This window comes from Lycium ferocissimum, chromosome 9 (assembly GCF_029784015.1).
Source record: "Lycium ferocissimum isolate CSIRO_LF1 chromosome 9, AGI_CSIRO_Lferr_CH_V1, whole genome shotgun sequence".
NCBI lineage: Eukaryota > Viridiplantae > Streptophyta > Magnoliopsida > Solanales > Solanaceae > Lycium > Lycium ferocissimum.
The window spans coordinates 21949975-21970765 of record NC_081350.1 but is presented as its reverse complement, the minus strand read 5'-3'; the positions used below and the strand labels follow the sequence as shown (position 1 = coordinate 21970765).

The following is a 20791-nucleotide window of genomic DNA, read 5'->3' as shown; positions in this document are numbered from 1 at the left end:
CCATATCTCTCCTCTAATTTACTCCAAATATCCCTAGCAAATTCAGAATACTCAACACTACGAGCTAGGTCTTTGGAAAGTGAGTTAGTTAGCCGGGACACTACTAAGTCGTTACACCTCTGCCATTATCTTGTCAAAGGAGAACCTTCATCAGGTTTTTGAGATGTTTCATCAATAAGGTCCAATTTATTCCTAACAGACAAGGCCACTAAGATATTTCGTTTCCAACTCCCATATCCAGTTCCATCAAATGGCACAGGGACCAAAGAAGCCCCAAGCACATCAGAAGGATGGACATAGAGAGGATGACAAGGGTGAGTGTAGTCATCTTGGTGAAAGGCAGTACGAGACGTGCCCTCAGATGTTGTGGAAATAGCAGGGTTAGTATCAGTAGGCATTTTTTGTAGCAAAACCAAAACTATCACACAATTTGTATACCAATGAAACCAAAACTATCACACAATTTGTATACAAAAGGATAACTAACTTGGAACGAAAATACCAGGTTTCTTCGCAACCGGAAGAAACAATGGCCTTGATTACAGAAATCCCCAAATCGATGGAAGATCGAAACCCTAGCTGAGTCACGAACACACAATTGATCGAACAAACTCTGGTTGAGCCACGAATATTAAATCGAAACCCTAACAGAATCAACACCACAGAACAAATACCAAATTACGCCGTCAGCGAGACCCTAGCTAAGAACGAACCAATTTCTGGAGAAACAAACCAAAAACTTCAAACTTCAAAACTTCGAAACTGAAGAAAACTATGAGAATCAATGAAGTCTATCCTAGAAATTGATTGATATGTAAACCACAAAATTACAAATTCGAACAATTTTGATGCGGAAAAATCATAAAAATCGATGAAAAACTTCGATGAATCACATCGAGGTTAGCACCGCTAGATGAACAATAACCAAATCCATAAGGATCTGGGCTCTGATACCATGTTAACTTGCTCAAATCTGTAACAAGAATGATAAAATGAAGAGAACTTGCATCGGTTTGTAGAGAGAGAAAGTGTAAGATCTTATTATGTTCAGAAAATGAATTGGTCCCTTACAAATAGAATGGGTCATCCTATGTATACTAACCCGACTGAGATACAAATAATTGTGGGCCTAGCCCAATACAAAATAAATGAATGAAGTACAGAATTAAAATTAAGTGATGCCTTTGGTGTGTATTCTAACAAACTGCAACAAGAATTGAGGAAGAGACATCCACAATAGAAAATGCTAATACTAAAATGATGAAAAATCGGCGGTACTTTGACTGCATCATGCCAGATCCCAGGTTTTCTTTCACATGATCTCTCAGCATATATCAGTTCCCTCTTGATCCCTTCAGCCTTAAGCACTGCAATCTTTTCCTGAAACTCACGATCAGTGATAGTTTTCCCGTTCTCATTGGTTTGTAGACTCCAACATGCAGTATCGACCAACGTACTGATGTCATATTCCAACAATTTCTTTTCTTCTGCTAAGAAATTTACCTTTATCTTCAATGCAGATATCTTCTTCTGGGGTACGAAGAATGTGACACACCATCCCAGTAGTTTCATACACAACACCACCAGAATATGAAATGGATCACATTTCAAAATTCTCCTTGGAAGCATGTGAAAGAGGCCGATGTTGAGACAGTGGGTAGTCTTCAGAATAAGCACAAATGCCATTATCCTGTTAAAGTCACGAACTATTGAGGCATCTACTTCTCTTATACGTTAAATCTATTCTTGAACTTTTTCCAACCCATATTCAGACACCTCTTTCATAGTCTTCTCAAAGTGTTTCATAGTCTTTTTGTAGGATTTTTTTTTTTTTTTTTTTTTTGTGTGTGTGTGTGTGTGTGTGTGTTGGGGGGTGGGGGGCAGTGGGTGGGGTGTAGAAGGGTTAGGGGAAGATTCTGGTGGGACATCCAAGCGTTTCAGTGGAATTGAAGGGAGGAAATATAACCTTCTACACTTCAAGAGTGTGTATAATTTTAACTTTTTTAAAATTGAATTAAGGCATATAAGATCGTAACTGTTCCATATACCAAAGTAACACAATTTACCTTAATAATAATAAACAAAAGAGAAAATCTTGCAAAATTATTCTGTACTAAATATTTTAAACATCAATCGTCATGATATCCATTTACATAAGGGGAAATTTCATAAATATACAATTTACTCACTTACAATGCAAAAAATAGCTCAAAACATACATTCCAAAGTTTTAACCCAAAAACACTTTTATACAGTGTTATACATTTATATACAAAAGACAGGTACATTATGTATATAAGTGTTTGAAGGTGTACAATGTGTAGGTATATATACTAAAAGAAATATAATTATACAATATTATACACGAAAATACGAACGTATACACAATTATACACTAAAAATATAATGTGTAGGTATACAATTATACAAAAATATTGTATAATGTGTAGGTATATACACTAAAAATATAATTAGACAATATCATACACGAAAATACGAACATATACACAATTATACAAATCTTGTATAATGTGTAGGTATATACACAAAAAATATAATTATAGTATTTACACAAAAATATGCGCGTACGCACATTTATACTCAATTATTAAAAAATCTGGTATGCATTATTATATACATGGTATACAACATTATACAAACTCCGATTATTTTTTTTTACAACAATGTTTAAAAACTCAATCTACAATATTATACACCCAGTATACAAACATTACACAAAATTATAAGAGGTGTTTATATACTCATATACTCTATTATACAATATTCTACAACATTATACAAAATTATAAGAGGCGTTTATACACCCATATACGCTATTATACAATATTATACATTATTATACAGAAACTAACTTCGTCTTCTTCCTTGAATACAATCACCAAATCCATCCAAAACGCCTCAAAAGCTACGCCACATCACCCTAAATTTCAGATTAGGTTCCTCCATTCGTACCCGATCTTTTGCTACAATACCCGCTTAAAATGGAGCTTGTTAAATCCGGTACTTTATTGTATGTTCGACCAAGGAATCTCTTTGCATATTCAGTTTTTGTATCTAAAAATCACGTTAGAAACGATGTTACACTAGAAATCTTAGTTATCTGAAAAAAGGAAACAAGCCCATCCACTTTTGTTCCAAACATCACTATGCATTTTTAGCTACTGGGTATCATTCTCTATCGTGTTCTAACAGTAGGATAAGAATTTCGTTCAGTCAGTTTAGATGGAAAACAGAGAAGAGAAACAGAGGGATGGTGTTTATGTACAAGAATTGTTGAAATTGATAATTTGATCCCTTAGATTTAAAAAGTGCCACGTGATGAATATCAAATATAGTACCGGATGAAACTGGACCAAATGGGACTGGAGGGGATCCAAGCCCATAAGAGATAGGGAGAAGGAGGGAGTGGGTAGAGAGAGAGAGAGGAGGAGGAGGAGGGAGTGGGTTATTTTTTATAAGATTTAAAAAATAGTCAATTTGATAGCATTGTTACCCTAATTAACATAGGGTGTAATTATCTCATTAAATAATTCTACCTCTTAGAAGAACCCCATGTGTAGCATAATATCAAAAAAAGATTATAAAACAGATAAGAAAAATAAAATTTAAGAGTTGACTTACTTTGCGTGAGGGCCAAGTGCCATCCTATACAAATTAAAAAACAAAAAAAACTACTAATAAAAAATTGTTTCTTAACAACCATTTAAGGTCAATAATGGCATCATTTTCTCTGCATCCAGAGACCCTTCTGTTTTTGGAGATGGCATCAAACTCTGAAATCCTCACTAATGAAGAAGTTAAGAACAGAATTGAAGAAGCAACAAGATTGATTCACCTAGAAAACCAAGCCCGAGCTCAAATTATTGAAAAGTTAGCTGGAAAAAAGGTAATGGAATTGCTCTTATGCCCTTTCTCTCATACACTCTTGTCTCCATTTTATTTTATGCGACGGTATTTGACTGGATATGAAAAATTTTCAAAAAAAGAAAAAGTCAACATGAAAATTATCACTTATAGAACTTGTATTTCCTATTCTCGACATAATTTTTTTTCTTCAATTTTTCGATTTTTTAAGAACTTATTTTTCTAAAGAAAATGTTTTGACCAATCAAATTTTAAAAAATTGAAAATTTGAGCATTAAGGATCATTAGGAGAAATGCTGATGAAGACCACTTTTTCTTTCTAGATAATGAAAGTACAGAAAGACAAGCATGGATTAATCACAAGCACTGATCATTTAACTTTCATATTATAGTATTGAAGCCATTAAATTATTTGTTGTAATAAAAAAAGTTAGGTAGCTTGCCTTTATTTAATGTATCTTACAAAGTCATCAAACTGGTTTTCGTGATAAGAAATCACCCAAATTTGGTTAAGTATAATAGAAAGTCACTAGTGACTGCGACACCTTCTTGTGTATAATAATGATTAGTGACTCTACGTGATTCTTAGATAAAGTTGAATAACTTTTTATTACAAAAAATATTTTAGTAACTTTTAAGATAGTAGGCAAAGTTGAATAATTTTTTCGTTATTGTGGTGAGTGGTGACTTTAATTTGGTACAACAAATTTTAATTGAGTAATTATCTATGAAATTAACCCAAGTATGAGTATAATATATTTTGTAGGAGTACGTGCGCCTTATTTTTTGTCTTTAATTTTATTGTACATAGGGAGATCAGGAGGGGGGAAATATTCAAGTAACTAGCCAATTTGATCATTAAAATTTCCCACTTGAGCCTAATTCACTGGTGGAATCAGAGTTTGTTTTTTCTTTAAAAAAGAGTTGTATGATATACATCTAAGCATAAAAGATACGGAAGAGGCTAATTTTACTTTTATATTTCTTCATAATTTTATCTCTATTATTTTCTCTAGCATTTTTGTTTAAAATCGATGACCTGCCAAAGTAATTCATGTAATTTTGTTATTAATGATCCCTGCTTTAAATGCTATCTTTATTCATATACAGTCGGATAAATACTTTTTACTTGGGAGACTGATGGAGCTACTACCTCACAGATATAGAGTTAGGCAAAAACAGAGGAAAAAAGCTTACGTAACACAATATATTTGGGATGAAAAAATATCCACATCAAAAGAAGAGGAGCTTGATGAGCATTTATCGGTAAGATGTCTATTTTCAATTATTTTCTTATTTTGATTCAAAAGCTAATTGGATAACTTTATCAAAATTAATCATTAATTTTCTTCTGTTAATGACAGATTAAGACTTTGTGTTACAAGACACAACATGGGAGTAAAACTTTGGCTGATGAAAGGAGGATTTTCAGGGAAATGAGAAGAGCAAATGAAACGGGAAAGGAACTTGTATGTCCTGAAGACACAAAATTGAATCAAAATCAGGTAACAATAATTACATTTTGTAGGAAAAAAATTTGAACATGTGGAAGATTTTTGAAACTGTGGATTTTTCTTTTGTTTAATTTGGATTTATTATTAATTTCAGAATTTGGTCTTATTAAATGGTCAACAGTTGGAGCCTTTGTTCTTTTAGATGTACTTCCATAATATGTAACTCTTTTACTCCATATTAAAGAGGAATGCATTTGAAATTGGAATAGAAAAAACTTCGTCCCAATTTATATGATGATGTTTCACTGGGTATAGAGTTTAAGAATAAAAAAAAGACTTTTGAAACTTGTGGTTAAAAACAATCTATAAATATTTATGTAGCTATAAATCATCTCATTAAGGATAAAATAAAAATGTAAAGTTAATTTATTACTAGATACATAATTAAGAATATGTTGTTTTTTTAGACTGAATGAAAAAGAAAGAGAGTCGCATAAATTGTGGCATAGAAAAGACTAGTTTATTGAACTACTCCAATTTAAATGCATTTGCTATTAATTGTTTTATTTTCATTTGGACATACATTGAAACCTAAACTCGGATTGTTACAGGTAACATTTGCTGAAATACAGAATATGAGGAGACAAAAGAGAAGTTTCGATCTCAATGTGGAGAATCTCAAAAGAGAATTGGAATCTATGAAAAATGACATTAAATCTTTGGAAAATAGTTTAGATGGCATAAATCAAAAGAAAGGGGAAATATATGCTTCCATTCTTGAGCTCAAAAGGCAAAACTACATATTATAAATAACGAACTACTTCTATATGTGTAGTTCATTTTTCAGGATTATGTGTCAACTTTTTAAATTTGAGACATTATTTATGTGGATGTTTGGTTGTTATAACAGTTTCAATAGTGTCATTGTAAAAAACATTGAGCTCTCCAATTGTATCTCATAATAAAATTAAAACTACTTGTCACGCAAAATTAAGTGGATATACTTGTATGTTTGCTAAATTATATACTTCAGAAACTTCGTATTTTACTACAATCGTATATGATAATGTTATCGAAAAAAATATTATATTATAATGACTCTGGAATTCTGTAAAATGGACTTGTAAGTTACAAATGGTTTAGTTCGATATTAGTAAAGTTAACTTTTACTTTTTTCAGCTAATTTTGTGGTACTCAAATTTATTTTTAGATTTAATTATGTATTTTAATTATTTAAGTGCATGGTACAGCAATATTCTAACTTGTTAAGTTGTTATTTCTAATGATTAATGAATACATAAAATATATTTGCAAAGAAAAAGGTTAATCGTTTTTTTATTTTTATTTTGACAAATAATTCATGACTTTTATTTACTAAACTGAGCTGATTGAGCTTAACCAGCTTCAACCTTCAGTTCTAATTACATCAAGCCCTTTATTAACTACTCAATAGCATATCCAAGTATAGAAATTTAAACTAGCCGAGTAACTGTTATATTTACATGTCAAGCTGCCTCCAAAGTGTATCTCTTGAATGATCACCCTCACTATTACATCCTCAGTTCTGTGTTGCTGCTGGAAGATCTAAGCATTTCTTTCCTGCCAGAGATGATAGAATGCCCTTGCTCTTGTCATTATATAAATCACTGCAGCACTACTTCTTCCTTTGCACTGTGTTACTGGCCAATCCACTTCTTGTTGCCATGCCATATGTTGTCTAAGAATTTCTTGCCATCTCAGTAGTCCTTAACGCTCAAGGAATAGATGAGCTATTGTCTCAGGTGCTCCATCATAGAGAAGGCACTTTGCATCATCAATAGCGACCGACTTATCCAGCGTTGTTCTAGTTTGCAATCTATCACAAAGGGCCAGCCTAAGTACAAATATCCACCTTAGTGATTTCATTTAGTTACATACTAGTCTCCTCTAAGTTACCTTAGGGTAGTACCTCTGAGTAGTTTGTAGATTTTCTAGATAGAGAATGATTCTATTTGATTAATGTCCTCCTGATACTCAGCCTCCAATTGACACTCTTTTGCTTTCAAAATCATCCTTATTACCCATGAAGATGTATTAGCCTCTACCTCCCAAATTGCTCTCTCTTTGCCATAATGCACATGAACCTATTTAACCCTTAACGTATCATTTTTAGTGCACAAATTCCATAGTAACTTGCATATGGCAGCCCTATTCCAAGTCAAAATGTCTAGTATATTCGGCCCTCTTGCTGATGGAAGACAACATAACTTACTGCATGCAATTAGGGCTCTTTTTGACATTTCAGTTTCACCTGACCATAAGAACCTCCTGCAGATAACTTCTATCATTTGTGTAATCTTCTTAGATAGTAAAAGAATCCGAGCCCAGAATGTTTGAATAGAAAAGAGTACACTCTTAAGTTGTACTATATGCATAAGACAAAAACTTCTTGTCCATGTCAGAAAGTTGGTTATACTAAGAGAGAATACATAAAAAAAACCCTGTACTTTGCATTTTTTTTCAATAAGACATATGTACTTTCGAAAGGTCCTATTACCTCCCTGTACCACTTATATATGTAATAAATACACACTTCTGACCTGGTTTGGCAAAACGTGTGTGTGCATGCTCTGTAGGAGCGTGAAGAAAAAATTTGGGCTTCAAAGAAGCCAATCATATTTTGCCACGTGGCTGCCCAAACTTAAAAAAATAGAACGTTAAGTTTTCATGTTCTTCTTCAACGTTAAAGTCAGTTGCAGTAGCAGCCATACTCTCAACTTTTGTTCTTCTTCTTCCCCAAAGTAAAATTCTATCACCCAAAATCAGATTGAAAAAGGTATTAAATTTCTTTTTTTCTTCTTTAATTTTATTGTCTTCCTAACTTATAGTCTTTGTTTTTTTTTTTCAAAGAATAAAACTCGTTCTATATTCTCCTAGTTAGGGTTTGAGAAAAATCATGTCAAAGCGTAGCTTCACTCGCATTTGTAAAGATGATACTGATCCAATGTTGCGTGAAAGTGTGCGATGCAAACACGGGGACTTGCTGACCTTGCAGACTTCTTGGTCGGAGTATAATCCCGTAAGAAGATTTTGGTCGTGCCCACGCTATCGAGTATGTTCAAACAATCGTTATTTGGATTTTATTTTGTTGCTGTTTTTAGTTTGTTTCTATTTTTATTTTAACTGACTCGTTTGTATCACTCATTTTAGGAAAACTCATGCAAGTTCTTTAGGTGGAGGGATCGGGAACAAATTGATGATAGATCCAAATGGGTTATATCAAGATTGGGAAATGAATTTTGGATCTGGAAAAAAAAAATAATGTTTTATGAAACAATGGAGAATGAGTCTCAATTGATAACGGAGGGAAGTTTTTATCAAGTTCAAGTGGATTCGACGACCAATTATTCTATATTTAATGGGAAGCAAATCATGTTTGTTGGTATCGGCATTTTGTTATTAGGTGTCTTATTAAGCTTTTGTTGATGTTGTCCGAATAAACTCAAAGATGAAACTTTGTTTGTTCTCTTTCTTTTGCGTAAGTTTTAAATTAGTGTAGGTATTTATTGTATTGTCTTGAATTATGCGTTAGTTAATGTAATGTAATGTTGTTTATCGAATAGTAATATGAATTGTGCGTTAATGTAATGTAATGTAATGTCATCTATCCTTATGCGGTACTGCAAATTAGTAATCTTTCCTGTTCAAGAACCATCTACTATCAGAATGCATTTTCCCCATCCTCATCTTCTCCTAATGTAGCCTAAAACTAATAGCAGTAATTGTGCAAACAATTGCACTAAAAACTGCTCAAAATAGCACCAAAAACAGCACAAACTACTGTAAAATACTGTAAAAAACAGCACTGAAAAACTGAATAAACAGCTCAAAAAAACAACACTAATAACTGAAAAACAGCACTCAAAACTGCTGTAAAAACAGAATATTAACTTGGCAAAAACAGCTCAAAAAACTGCACTAAAAACTGCTCAAAATAGCACAAAAAATAGCACAAGCTGCTGTATAAAACTGTAAAAAAACAGCACCGAAAAACTGAAAAAACAGCTCAAAAAAACAGCACTAATAACTGAAAAACAACACTCCAAACTGCTGTAAAAAACAGAAAAAGCAACTCAAAAAAACAGCACTAATAACAGCAAAAAACTGCACTAAAAACTGCAGCCAAAACAGCACAAACTGCACCAAAAACAGCTCAACAATGCTGTAAAAAACAGCACTAAAAAACTGCTCAAAACAGCACCAAAAACAGCTCAAAAATGCAGAAAAAAATAGCACTAAAAAACTGCTCAAAATAGCACCAAAAACAGCACAAACTGCTATATAAAACTGTAAAAACCAGCACTGAAAACCAACACTAAAACCAACACCAAAAACAGCTCAAAACTGCACCAAAAAAGCTCAAAACTGTACAAAAAACAGCACTAAACTGCATTAAACAACACAAATAAGCTGAATATCATTACCTGCATTAATTGTCGCACAAAAACAGCACAATAACTGTACAAAAACAGCACAGTAGCCAAAAAACTGTTGCATAAAATGCTACAAGTAAGGGTTTTGCCACTTAATACATAACCAAAAATATGAATAACTAAACCAACTATTTCCATGGTTTTTCACTAATAGCAACCCAACAAAAACAGTAGCAAAACAACTAAACCAACTAACCATGGTTTTTTAGATGTACTACATTTGCTTTGATTCATGGCAGCAGCTTTTGACCTTCCTTTGATGATTCTTTCACCCCTAATTTTGTCAAGTGTATTACTTGTCATGGCTTGTTTGCCCCTCCACTTGAATCCTGGTTTTAGGTGTGTAGCCAATATCTCCAGTAACAACATCAGACCTCATTGGAGCTCTTCTACTTGGCATTCCATGCTGCACATATTGATGACATAAAAAGCAAAAAAATTATTCAATTGACCAGATAAAAAACAGTAAGAATTTAGTATAAAATGAGCAAACTTTACTTACATTGAGTGTAGTAAATCCATCATCAGCCACCAATCTTCCAACTCCCACAATTCTTGGCCTTTTATAAGGTTGTGAAGTATGTCCACTAGTTGTTCCTTGAGTTTCTTGACTTTGATATGTTGCACCACCACTAGCATTGACCCTTCCACAACTTGCAGCTTCCTGTTCTATCCTTCTTTTGTTTGCCCTTCCTCTGTTTGTTCTAGCCTAGTATTGTAAATCAATATGTTAGAATATTAAGTTGGAAGTTCCTGATTTGATACAAATAATTTCATACATTTACCTGTGCTTGCTCTACTATTTGATCTGCTGTTTCTGTGGTTTGCCTTGGAACTATTGGACATCCTCTTTTATTGTGTCCCTTTGCATGACAAGTGCTACAAGTCAAAACAGTACCCCTTTTGCTGATCAGTCCTGTTTTTCTACTTTCATAGACCTCCTTCCTTCTTGATTTTGGTGGCCTTCCAGGAAGCTGTCTGATTACTGGTGGCTCTACTCTTGGATTATTAGAAGTTGGCCACATCTTCATATTGTTCATTGGCTGAACAAAATGAGCATACGTGCTCAGATAGGTTTCCTTTTTGTAGCAGCTTGCCACAAAATGAATTGGATGTAATCTCTTGTGATGTATTGCAGCAACTGCATGAGCACAAGGTATGCCTCTAAGCTGCCGAGATCTACAACTACAAGTCTGCCTCTGGATGTCAACAGTATGGGTACAGCCCCATGGATCTCTAACTTCAAAACCCCTTTCACCATTCCAAGACAAGGAACACTTCATTGACTTGTCAATGTTTTCTTGTAAAATCTTGAAAGCCATGGGAGAAATATCAGTGATCCAAGTGTTTGAAAACTGTCTTAATTCACCGATTCTTCTCATCATTTTTACTCTAATCTCTTCCAACATTGTTATAATTGTTTTGAATCTTGCAGCCAATATCCAGTTGTTAAAACTTTCAGCCATGTTATTGTCAACTGAATCTACCTTGCTGTGCTCTTTGAAGAACCTTTTGCACCATCTATCAATGTTGTAGTACATGAGAGCATGCAAACCATCCTCTCCAAGCATCTTCATAGCTTCAATATTCACCTTAACTTCAGCTTTAAAAGTGGACTTTGCAAGCTTCCAAAACAGATTCCTTCTTTCTATCCCCTTGTAATCTTTGTTCCAGTTAGCAAGGATGTGTCTTGCACACCACCTGTGTTCAACATCTGGGAGTAACTCCTCAACAGCATTTTTCAGTCCCTATCAACAGTCAAAAAATATAGTCAGTTATACCAAAAACATGAATAAAAAAAGAACTAAAAAAAATAACCAGAAACAGTACCTTTTGCATGTCACTAATCAATGTGAGTTCATGTCCATCTCCAAGATTAAGGTCCAGCTTCAACAATTCCAGAAACCATTTCCAAGTGAATTTACTCATATTCAACAACTGCCCAAGCTATAGGCAGCATTTGGTTGTTTCCATCCTTGCAAACTGCCACCAATAGCTGACCTTTGCACACTCCTTTTAAAAAACACATCCATCTAAACCAATACACCTTCTAATACCTCCAAAGAATGATTTCTTTAAGGCATCAAAGCAAATATAAAACCCTTCAAAGATCTTATTTCCAGTTTCTGTATTATCTCCAACTTTAACAACACAAGTAGTACCTGGATTGGATTTTAAAATCTCATCTCTATAATCAAATATTCTGCCATACTCAACAACATGATCACCCCTAATCTCTTGCAAAATTCTATCCCTAGCCCTTCTCACTGTTGTCTTTCCGACATACAAATCTAGCTCCTTCTTAATGAGCTCCTGAAAATCTACAATTCTCATATTTGGTTTCTTATTGATTCTTTCCTTGTATCTAGTTTTCAGAAACTTAGAATTGGACAAATGGTTCTGTGTTGAAGTATGACAATCATGAATAGGTTTGTAATTTTTAACCACAAAATCATTTGTGGCACTGTCCAAGCTAGCATACAATAACCAAGGACAACCCTCTTTGCAACATCTCACCCTAACTTTTCCAGGCTCATTAATAAACTTTTCAATTTGAATTCTTTCTTGAATTGCATATTGAGTAACTGCCATCCTAAAATCTTCTACATTAGCAAACACCAAACCAGTTTCCCAAATAACCTTCTTACAGCTTTTGTCAAAAACAACTCTATTTTTGGTCACTTTTCTTCTTAGAGGTTTCTTCACAACTTGTTCAACCTCTTCCTCATCACCCCATCCTGTTTCATCATCTAATTCAAAGCTAGGAGCTTCATCACTATCGTAATAAGGTTCATCACCACCTAGCATACCATCTAAGTTATTCTTGCTCCCAACATTAGTCTCATCATACCCCATATCTGGCCCCTTTGGTTTTACAGGAATTTGGTTAGGATTAGTAGCTCTGGGTCTCCTATGTGCCCTATTAAAATGTCTTCTATTTGACCTAAACTCTCTACACTCTTCATGAACATCACTGTCATCTAAAAACCCTAAATCCTCTATGCTATCATCATCAGATCCAACATCTACATCATTTACACCTGTGTCCTCATCTACTTTAACCTCACAAGTGTTTTGAGACTCAACAGTATGGTTAGGATTGTTTGATGTTTCAACGTTTGGGTTTGGAGGCTCATTTAAAGGGTTTGGAGGCTGAACAATAGGGTTAGGAGGGTCATTTAAAGTGGGGATTGAAGATTCCTCAAAGACCCCAACACCACCACTTTGGGGGACAAACTCTAAAGCCACTGAGGCAACATAGGGTTCATTTACCTCGTGTGACACAAAAATCTCGAGCACATCCCCATTTTTTAACAAAGAGACAATGTTACAAATAACCGTATCACTTACAGCTTCAATTAATAACCATCGACCTTAACATAAAAAGCACAACTTGTTGTATATCCTAAATCTTTTATCAAGTCTCTTAGTTCAAAATAGGACATCATATCAGTGTCATGCTCCAAAAATTCTGTAATAGACCCACCCACATATTCTGGTCGGGCATCAAAATCAATTTTACCCCCATGGTAAAATCTCAAAGTCACTAATATAAAAGACACGTTATAACACCCTGAAATATAGCAAAACAACCAAAAAATTACAAACACACTAACAAAAAAATCAAACTAAACAGATCACAACGTAATCAGTAGGTGACAACAAAAAAACACGTTTTAGCAACAAAAAAAAAAAAAAAAATCCGTATTTAGCAACAGATCATGGGATGCAACAAAAAAAAAAATGTCAACTTTAAACAATAAAAGGAAAACCCTAACCTGTCACACTTCACTTGTTCATTTAAAACTCGTTTTTCACTTCAATTTTGCAAGGGAAGAAGACAATAGCACTGTTAGGGTTCTTATTTTTGGAGGGAAAGGGGTAAATTTTACCCTAAGCGTTGATTATGACATATATTGGAAGATGGGGGGAAATATTTTAGTGAAAAAACGGTCATACCCGATCGGTGGTATTTTTTTAATTTTAAATTATTTTTAGTAGAGAGTGATAGACACGCGTGCCTCACAAACTGATCAAATGGTTAAGAAGTGTGTATTTATTACATATATATATATATATATATATATATATATATATATATAAGTGATATAGTACGGGGTGATAGGACCTTTCGAAAGTACATGTGTCTTTTTGAAAAAAAAATGCAAAGTGGAGAGGTTTTTCATGTATTCTCTCTTATACTAATGAAGAAATCTCCACTCGGATTTCGCTAACATAATGGTAAAGCATGCGTCAAAAGAATTCGAGCAAAAGAGTAAAATAATAATGAACTCATTTTGTTCCATGCATATATTTGAAAAGTAAATTGGAAGTTTTGAGATCAAGAGTACACATTTTCTTCACCTCTCCAATATCACTCTGTCTGTCTTTTTTTTTTTTTTTTTGGTTTTTTAGTTTTAACCATCGAATATAATATTTGGTATTATTGGCGTTGTTAGCTAATATTAAATCAGGTTGCATTGAATATATTAAAAGAGAAAAGTTTTCTACAGACATTTGATTAAGAAAGAGACTATGATGCGTATAGCTTATAACAAGTAACTCAACAATTTAATATGACGCATATATACATAAAATTCATTACATTTTTTAGAAAATATTAAATTTTGACCCCTGATTTCAACAAAAGAGTAAGAGATTTAGTGGTAAAAATTTAAAGATTAAATCCACCAAATTTAAATATAGAATACGTCTCTAGATGAAAGATCCCGTCCCTTGAGATAAATTCATAAATAACCTATTCAACCGTTGTAGTTGAAAAATAACCATCACCCTAGAGTTTCAAATTCTATTATAACATCTCAAAATTCACTGGTACAATTTGAAACTCCAAAACATTAGTCATGTTTTACGAATAAGGTTGAAAAGTAGTTAGTGAGCGCTATTTCTATTTTTTAATTTAATATGAAAGGATATTTTAATTCATTTTTTGCGCGGATTGACCTTCATCTGAACTGGTCTTTAATTTTTGCCCCTCAAATCACCGATCTTTAGTTTTTGCCTCTACTTCTTATTTAATAAAAAAATATGGGCCAAAGTACCCTTATTCATTGGTCTATGAAACCAAAATTCGGGTTTGAACCGCAACAAAGTTAAAAAAAAAAAAAAAAATTGCAAAACAAGATTTTCATAGAAAGTATGCTTATTCGGGGTAAAGTTATGCCTTAAGGTATCCTATTGTGTAGTGTTGCAGGATAACACATAATTATGACTTAAGGCATAACTTATGCCCGAATAGGTATAGTTTGCTATGAAACATCTATTTTTCTCGAATATGCATAATTTATTATGAAATCTTTCCCTGCGAAATTATTATTTATTTTGACTCTACTAGGTCGAACCGAAAATCTTAGAGATATTTTCAACCACTTTTTTATTACTTAAAGTGGCGAAAGGCAAAAATTAAAGAACACCAAAATAGGGCATTCGAAATGACTCGTATTGATATGAAAACTATAAATGGGTTGGGTCGGGTTTAGGTCCGACAAATTCGAATCGAGGCAAGTCGGCAAATACTTTTTCCCTATAAATTTGCTTGTGACTCAAAGTAGAGAAAGCATTCAAAAGTAATGGCCATCACACAAAGACCAGCCGATATTGGCAAATCAACAGAACAAAAGGTATGACAAAGTTTTCTCTTTTTACGTGAACAACCCAATGTTTCTTTTTTGTTTATTCATTAATGTTGTTGGTTTCTTTTGTTTATATCTTTTGTAATAATAAATATAATATTGTTGAATCAAGATTTTGGTAAAGGGTTTTTCTGTTACAGTAACATTGGCCTGGGTGAAGCATTGGCGGAATGGTTTAACTGGTGGAAGCCAAGAGATTTCAGGTTTTAATACATCTTGTGTTACGTTAATATAAATATTAATCTTACTACTTAGACAGAAAGGAAAAAAAAAGGCTTTACAGGGTTAAAGATGGACTAACAATTTAGTTTTAGAATTTACAATAACATCATTGAATTTGGAAAAAAGAATCTCAAAAGAATAGTATAATGCTACAAGTCATGACTGATAGAGTAAAGCAATTGCCTTGGACACCGATCCAAGGAAGTTACTTTTTGATATAAAAACAGAATTGAGAGAGAAAATTGTGTATAGGAGAAAAGGAGAACGAAATAAAACGTCTATCAAGAACACGCTTAATATAGGCACACAAGAATGGAAACAAGAAACCGAGGAAGCACCATGTCAATTTCACCTAAGGGATGGATCCCAAGTTTTAGAGAAACCAGAAAATATGCTAGGAAGCACAACAACAACAAGAGTTGGGAATCTGCCGATGAAGAGCAAAGGAATTCCTATAGTAACGAGCTATTGATTGATGTGTTAAGGCTTTGATTGATGTGTTAAGGCTTTGTTTGATGTTTTGGGATTAATAGTAGATGTTTGTTGGAGGTAGTATGGAACATGTATTTGATTGTTATCTTTCGGCTAAACCAGTTAATTGCTTAAATCAACGACGTCACCTCTTGCAATTTATGATTATTTAGCCAAAAAGGACTATTTGCAGCAAATGTCCATTATATAATTCGAGCCGTCTCTTGTTGTTGTTCCCGGACTAGCCATCTGTTCCTTCTCCTTCCCCCGGCCAAGTGAGATCAGATTTTTAGAACGAAGTGAAATAATAGGAAGAGAAGACTATTGGCGGGAAATCCCTATTGCTATAGAAAGACGCCTTGTATCCCATAGAAAGATGCCTCTCAATCTCCTTAGAAATAAACAATCGCAGTGTATTATCACCTTCTTATAACAGTCTAGTAACGAAGGGAAGTTCAATTTACATAGTACAAAATCTATGATTAACTCTGTAGATTATTACATGATTGAAGTGAACTGGTCCTCTTTAATGCCTCTTTGCTCCGTTTGCTAATTTGATTGCGGGACGATAACCATCTTTTTACATATTTAATGACTAAGAAACCCTGGCTTCCGAGGTGCGAGCAAGTTGGCTCAGACACCGAGGTTATAAAAAAGAAAAAAGAAACCATGGCTTCTTCATGCATCCTTCGCCTTTATATTTGGTTGAAAGTATTGTGCAGAGAGTCAACTTACCACTTCTCAAAAAAGTATTGTTCAGAGAGCAGCCGTAATTTGCAGTTTCGGACAGGCAGAAAGATGCTATAACAAGTTGACCTAATTTCCCGATTATATAAACTGCTTGTTATTGCTAGTATAATGAGCATTAAGCCATTGGTATTATATATCATTTCATTGAGACTTTGGCGAATAGAGGTTCAGAGGTTCATTGCCCTGTACTTCAACAACTTGAAAACAAACAATATATTATCCGATCTAAGGCTAATTTCCCAACTCTTTCGAGTTTCGAGGAGCTTATCAACTAGTAATTTCTATATCCAGTAGAAGTATTTTAGGTGCTTCTGTTCTTTCATTACAAAGAGAGTTCACAGTTCCATTGCACAAGCTTTTCTGTAAATAGAGAATCCATCTGTTGAAATTCATGATGTCCGAATGAAATCAATCCCACGCTCTTCATGTTTTCCAACAGAAATTTCTATGTTTTCCTGGGATAGTTTGCTCTCTATCCTGCCGAGGGTCAACCAGAAACAGCCTCTCTACCCCGCAAAGGTAGGGGTAAGGTCTGCGTACATCCTACCCTCCCCAGACCCCAGACCCCACTTGTATTACACTGCGTATGTTGTTGTAGTTTGCTCTATATCCTCGTGAACCCTTAATTTGGAAAATGCAATTCATTTGCGCAAATTCTGCTTTAGGCTATGCAGTGCACCAATCTATGCATGTCGGTACCCATGTGGCTAATAGTCTAGGTGAACTTTTTACAAAGGGCTTCTGCAGTAGCCCAATAGGTCTTCAGATGTAGCATATGCTTTTATCAGTTTGAGTTTGGTTAGAATATTCCTCTTGGACTGTATTGGCCTGTACAAAATACTCTATCTGGTAGCTTATAGGCAGAAACCAGGAAATAAGGTTGATACTTTGGGTTGGTAGTCAGTGGCGGAGCCACATAGAAACATAGTCGGTGGTCAGTTGAACACCCTTTGTCGGAAAATTATACTGTGTCTATATAAACAGTATATGTGTATGTAGGTCAAAAATTACTTTTTGTACGTACATATTAAAATCTTGAAAACTCTTTGTGAAATTCCGGGCTTCGCCACTATTGCTAGTTTCTAGTTGGGATCGGAGACTTTCATATCTGATTAGAATGGCATTATAAGGTCCTAACAAAACAAGGAAATGTGTGTTCTGTTTATTCTCAAAATCTAACTACTAAATTACTAAACAGGTCCTCAATTAGACTCCCTTTCTGATTTCTGATCTGATATAGTGAAATGCAATTGAGTTAGAATGTGGTCCCGTAACTCTTTTATTGGAACAATGTCTTTTTTCCTCTTCAGGCAGTGGGAGTGTCCGAAGTCAAAAAAAATTTGGTCGCAGAAGGAGTCCGGCTTGTGAAAAAGTTAAATGGTAGTCTCATGTCTTGTCGGTATTGAATTGTTTAATATTTGACATCATTTACACATTGATGCATAAGATTTAACTTCTATTTCAAACTACTTTTTTTGTGGGTCAGCTCGTAGGGCCAAATTTCAGGGTATTGCTCAGAGAGAACGTATAGCTGCTGATGAAGCAGAAAATCTTTCCGGTATTGATGATTCCGAGGTATTTCCAATGCCCAATGGAAGTTGAACTCAATGTCTGTGTTAGTTCTGTGGTTATGGACATCTTGTAATCACAATTTTTAACTTTGGATGTGGCAAAGGTTGTTGGATATCTCAATAACACGAAGGAGATTCATTACAAGAAGATTATATGGGAAAAGATGAATAAAGAGGTTGCAAAGGTATTGCCTTCTTCCATCTATACTCTTCTACGTGATTGTTTAACTCTAGAGAATTTTGGCTGAAGTAATTGGCACTTCTCTTAGAAAGTGAATCCCTTTCTGCTTGTCCAAGTCTGGTTTATCAGATAGAGAATAGAGTATCTTCTGTGTTCCTTGTGGTGTCATGACATATTAGTTCATACATATGCATTACCCTCGTTATGTTGCTTCCTTCTGGTTGTCTTCCATTTTCCCCTCTCCCCCACTCCCACCCCTCTTCTGGTTGTTTGATTAGACTTGTTCCTATGTTAGATTCCTCTCTTATTGTCGAAGGATTTATGTCCACAACGAAGACTGGAAGTTTTAGAAATGCCTCTAAAACCGCTTTTAGCAGCTGTAGATAAAATAATATGTGAATATTGCTGCTGATCTCTTTCTCCCACTGAGAGATAACTAAAAGGTGCTTTAGTAGCCTAAACTTATGTTGCTGACAGTTTACTCACATACGGTGATGACATGTTATGATCCATGACTTCGCCTTCTCTGCTACATTTTTCATTAGACAAACCTAAATTCATGATAGGAATCGGCATCTAATGAACTCAGTGGTTCCAGTGTAAATGAAAGAGTAAGAAAACGGAATGGCATTGTAATGAGATCTTTCAATGCAGAGATGCCATTTCTTGATCATGACTTCACACTGTCCACTCCATTTTTCATTAGATAAGTAGAAGTACTACAGTCTCTGTCTTCTTAAATGTACGACTCCTCTTTTGATCTACTAATGACCCATCTATTTGAAGTTGAACCACAATTATTCAACTTGCTTCTTTCTCAGGGTGATGATAAGTTACATGCGAAGAAACGAAAACAGGAAATTGGAGGTAAAAAAGATGTCCATGCTAAGAAATCTGCTAAAACAAGGGAAAAAGCAGAGAACAAGGTGCGCATATTGCAACTAAACATCCTTTTTGCTCATGCTGTGTATTTTAGATGGTAGAATGTGCTGGTTATACTAAATAGAATTGATATATTTGCAGAGAACAAGTTCGAAAATAAATTATAATGCCTTGCAGAAGCTGACTGATGAATTGGTACGCCTTTCTACTGCTCTCTTTTTGTGCTTTAGCTATGAATGTCCAGCAGTGTGCTTAATCCATGTATTGTTCTGCAAATGGGGAAACTATACTTGTTAACTCCGTTTTGTGTATCTCCACCCTCAACCTAGATGACAGAATGTTTTTTTTTTTTTTTTTTTTGATGAAGCCCTAGATGACAGAATGTACTCCTGGGCTAATAAAGAAACTTTACTAATTTCATTTCAGCTATTTTTCTAGCAAGTTTTGCACTTACATGGTTCTTTGAATTGTGTTGCAGAAGCAAGTTCCTGTAGAGGCAGAGCTAGGAGGACTGCAACCCCCCAAGGCTTGTGCAAATGGTAATTCAGCTGAAAACCTGAAAATTGGGCTCCATGAGCTTGAACAGGAGAATGAGTACGGTGAATATGATGACTCGTTTAGGGACAATGAAGATGATTCATATTATGGAACTGGATACTATTATGAAGATCTTGATGCTGATTATTGAATCTTAAAATTTGTAAAGCATTTTTTTTTCTGGGATCTTCATGTGATTTTTTGCTTAAAGCTGTAGGATGCGGGAAAAAATGATAGGATAGAAGGGTTGAACAATTGAATGAGCTTTTTAGTTTCGTTTGGGTTTAAATATGCAACATTGACTTGCATTTACTCTACTCTTGAGGTCAAATCCAAAAATTGCTCCTCTCCATTTTGAGCTAGTGCTTTCTTAAGTGTAAAATAGCCAGTGAAGTAATAGTTTTCCCTTATATGAACTAATTCAAATTCAAATGTATATGTACTTCTTTTTGTCCCCAATTCTTAATGTCAATCTTATGTTCGAGTATGCCAAACAATTGATTGTGGAAAAGGGTCTTTTGAATTGTCTTCAAATGGATGAATTCCCTCTTCTTCACTCAATCTAATCGGGGAAATTAAAGGATTTGCCTGTGAAGTGTCTTTATAGCTTTTACTTCATTCTTCTCAAAATCTTTTCGTGATTCTCCCTATATAATCATTTATATCCACTTACAACAATTTGTAGTTGGTTATTTTCTTACTCCGCATGACT

At 34.4% G+C, this 20791-nt stretch overlaps 3 protein-coding genes and 1 long non-coding RNA gene across 7 annotated transcripts; 3 read left to right on the top strand and 1 right to left on the bottom strand.

The window, feature by feature from the left end:
* The first annotated feature begins 3555 nt into the window (after positions 1 to 3555).
* On the top strand, positions 3556 to 6323 carry LOC132069305 (uncharacterized). The gene is made up of 4 exons (XM_059462695.1): positions 3556 to 3907; positions 4996 to 5151; positions 5250 to 5390; positions 5951 to 6323. The coding sequence occupies exons 1-4, from the start codon at positions 3737 to 3739 to the stop codon at positions 6146 to 6148; spliced, it is 666 nt and encodes a 221-aa protein (XP_059318678.1). The 5' UTR covers positions 3556 to 3736; the 3' UTR covers positions 6149 to 6323.
* Positions 6324 to 7808: 1485 nt separating this feature from the next.
* LOC132069304 (uncharacterized) lies at positions 7809 to 8987 on the top strand. Its single transcript, XR_009417734.1, has 2 exons — positions 7809 to 8430; positions 8529 to 8987. It is a non-coding gene; the product is annotated as an uncharacterized LOC132069304 (long non-coding RNA).
* Positions 8988 to 9784: 797 nt separating this feature from the next.
* LOC132029892 (uncharacterized) lies at positions 9785 to 13829 on the bottom strand. 4 transcript variants are annotated; one of them, XM_059419291.1, is made up of 5 exons: positions 13591 to 13829; positions 12452 to 13385; positions 10597 to 11403; positions 10314 to 10520; positions 9785 to 10217 (listed from the first exon to the last, which is right to left on the bottom strand). In XM_059419291.1, the coding sequence occupies exons 2-5, from the start codon at positions 12665 to 12667 to the stop codon at positions 10104 to 10106; spliced, it is 1344 nt and encodes a 447-aa protein (XP_059275274.1). In that variant the 5' UTR covers positions 12668 to 13385; positions 13591 to 13829; the 3' UTR covers positions 9785 to 10103. The 4 variants fall into 4 exon arrangements, with proteins under 4 accessions (XP_059275274.1, XP_059275273.1, XP_059275275.1 ...); XM_059419290.1 differs by having other exon boundaries at positions 12452 to 13829; XM_059419292.1 differs by lacking the exon at positions 12452 to 13385 and having other exon boundaries at positions 10597 to 11559.
* Positions 13830 to 15298: 1469 nt separating this feature from the next.
* Positions 15299 to 20538, top strand: LOC132029890 (uncharacterized). Its single transcript, XM_059419288.1, has 7 exons — positions 15299 to 15453; positions 18219 to 18288; positions 18395 to 18483; positions 18584 to 18664; positions 19482 to 19586; positions 19684 to 19737; positions 20021 to 20538. The coding sequence occupies exons 1-7, from the start codon at positions 15403 to 15405 to the stop codon at positions 20228 to 20230; spliced, it is 660 nt and encodes a 219-aa protein (XP_059275271.1). The 5' UTR covers positions 15299 to 15402; the 3' UTR covers positions 20231 to 20538.
* The last annotated feature ends 253 nt before the right edge of the window (positions 20539 to 20791 follow it).

Excerpts from the sequence above, each read along its gene's own strand:
- LOC132029890 (XM_059419288.1), top strand. The coding sequence starts at position 15,403 with ATGGCCATCACACAAAGACCAGCCGATATTGGCAAATCAACAGAACAA. Across the intron at positions 18,289-18,394 it reads GCTTGTGAAAAAGTTAAATG|CTCGTAGGGCCAAATTTCAG; the intron begins GTAGTCTCATGT and ends TTTGTGGGTCAG. Across the intron at positions 18,665-19,481 it reads TGAATAAAGAGGTTGCAAAG|GGTGATGATAAGTTACATGC; the intron begins GTATTGCCTTCT and ends CTTCTTTCTCAG.
- LOC132029892 (XM_059419289.1), bottom strand. The coding sequence starts at position 11,740 with ATGAGTAAATTCACTTGGAAATGGTTTCTGGAATTGTTGAAGCTGGAC. Across the intron at positions 11,560-11,641 it reads TGATTAGTGACATGCAAAAG|GGACTGAAAAATGCTGTTGA; the intron begins GTACTGTTTCTG and ends GACTGTTGATAG. Across the intron at positions 10,218-10,313 it reads ATGGATTTACTACACTCAAT|CATGGAATGCCAAGTAGAAG; the intron begins GTAAGTAAAGTT and ends CAATATGTGCAG.
- LOC132069305 (XM_059462695.1), top strand. The coding sequence starts at position 3,737 with ATGGCATCATTTTCTCTGCATCCAGAGACCCTTCTGTTTTTGGAGATG. Across the intron at positions 3,908-4,995 it reads AAAAGTTAGCTGGAAAAAAG|TCGGATAAATACTTTTTACT; the intron begins GTAATGGAATTG and ends ATTCATATACAG. Across the intron at positions 5,152-5,249 it reads AGCTTGATGAGCATTTATCG|ATTAAGACTTTGTGTTACAA; the intron begins GTAAGATGTCTA and ends TGTTAATGACAG.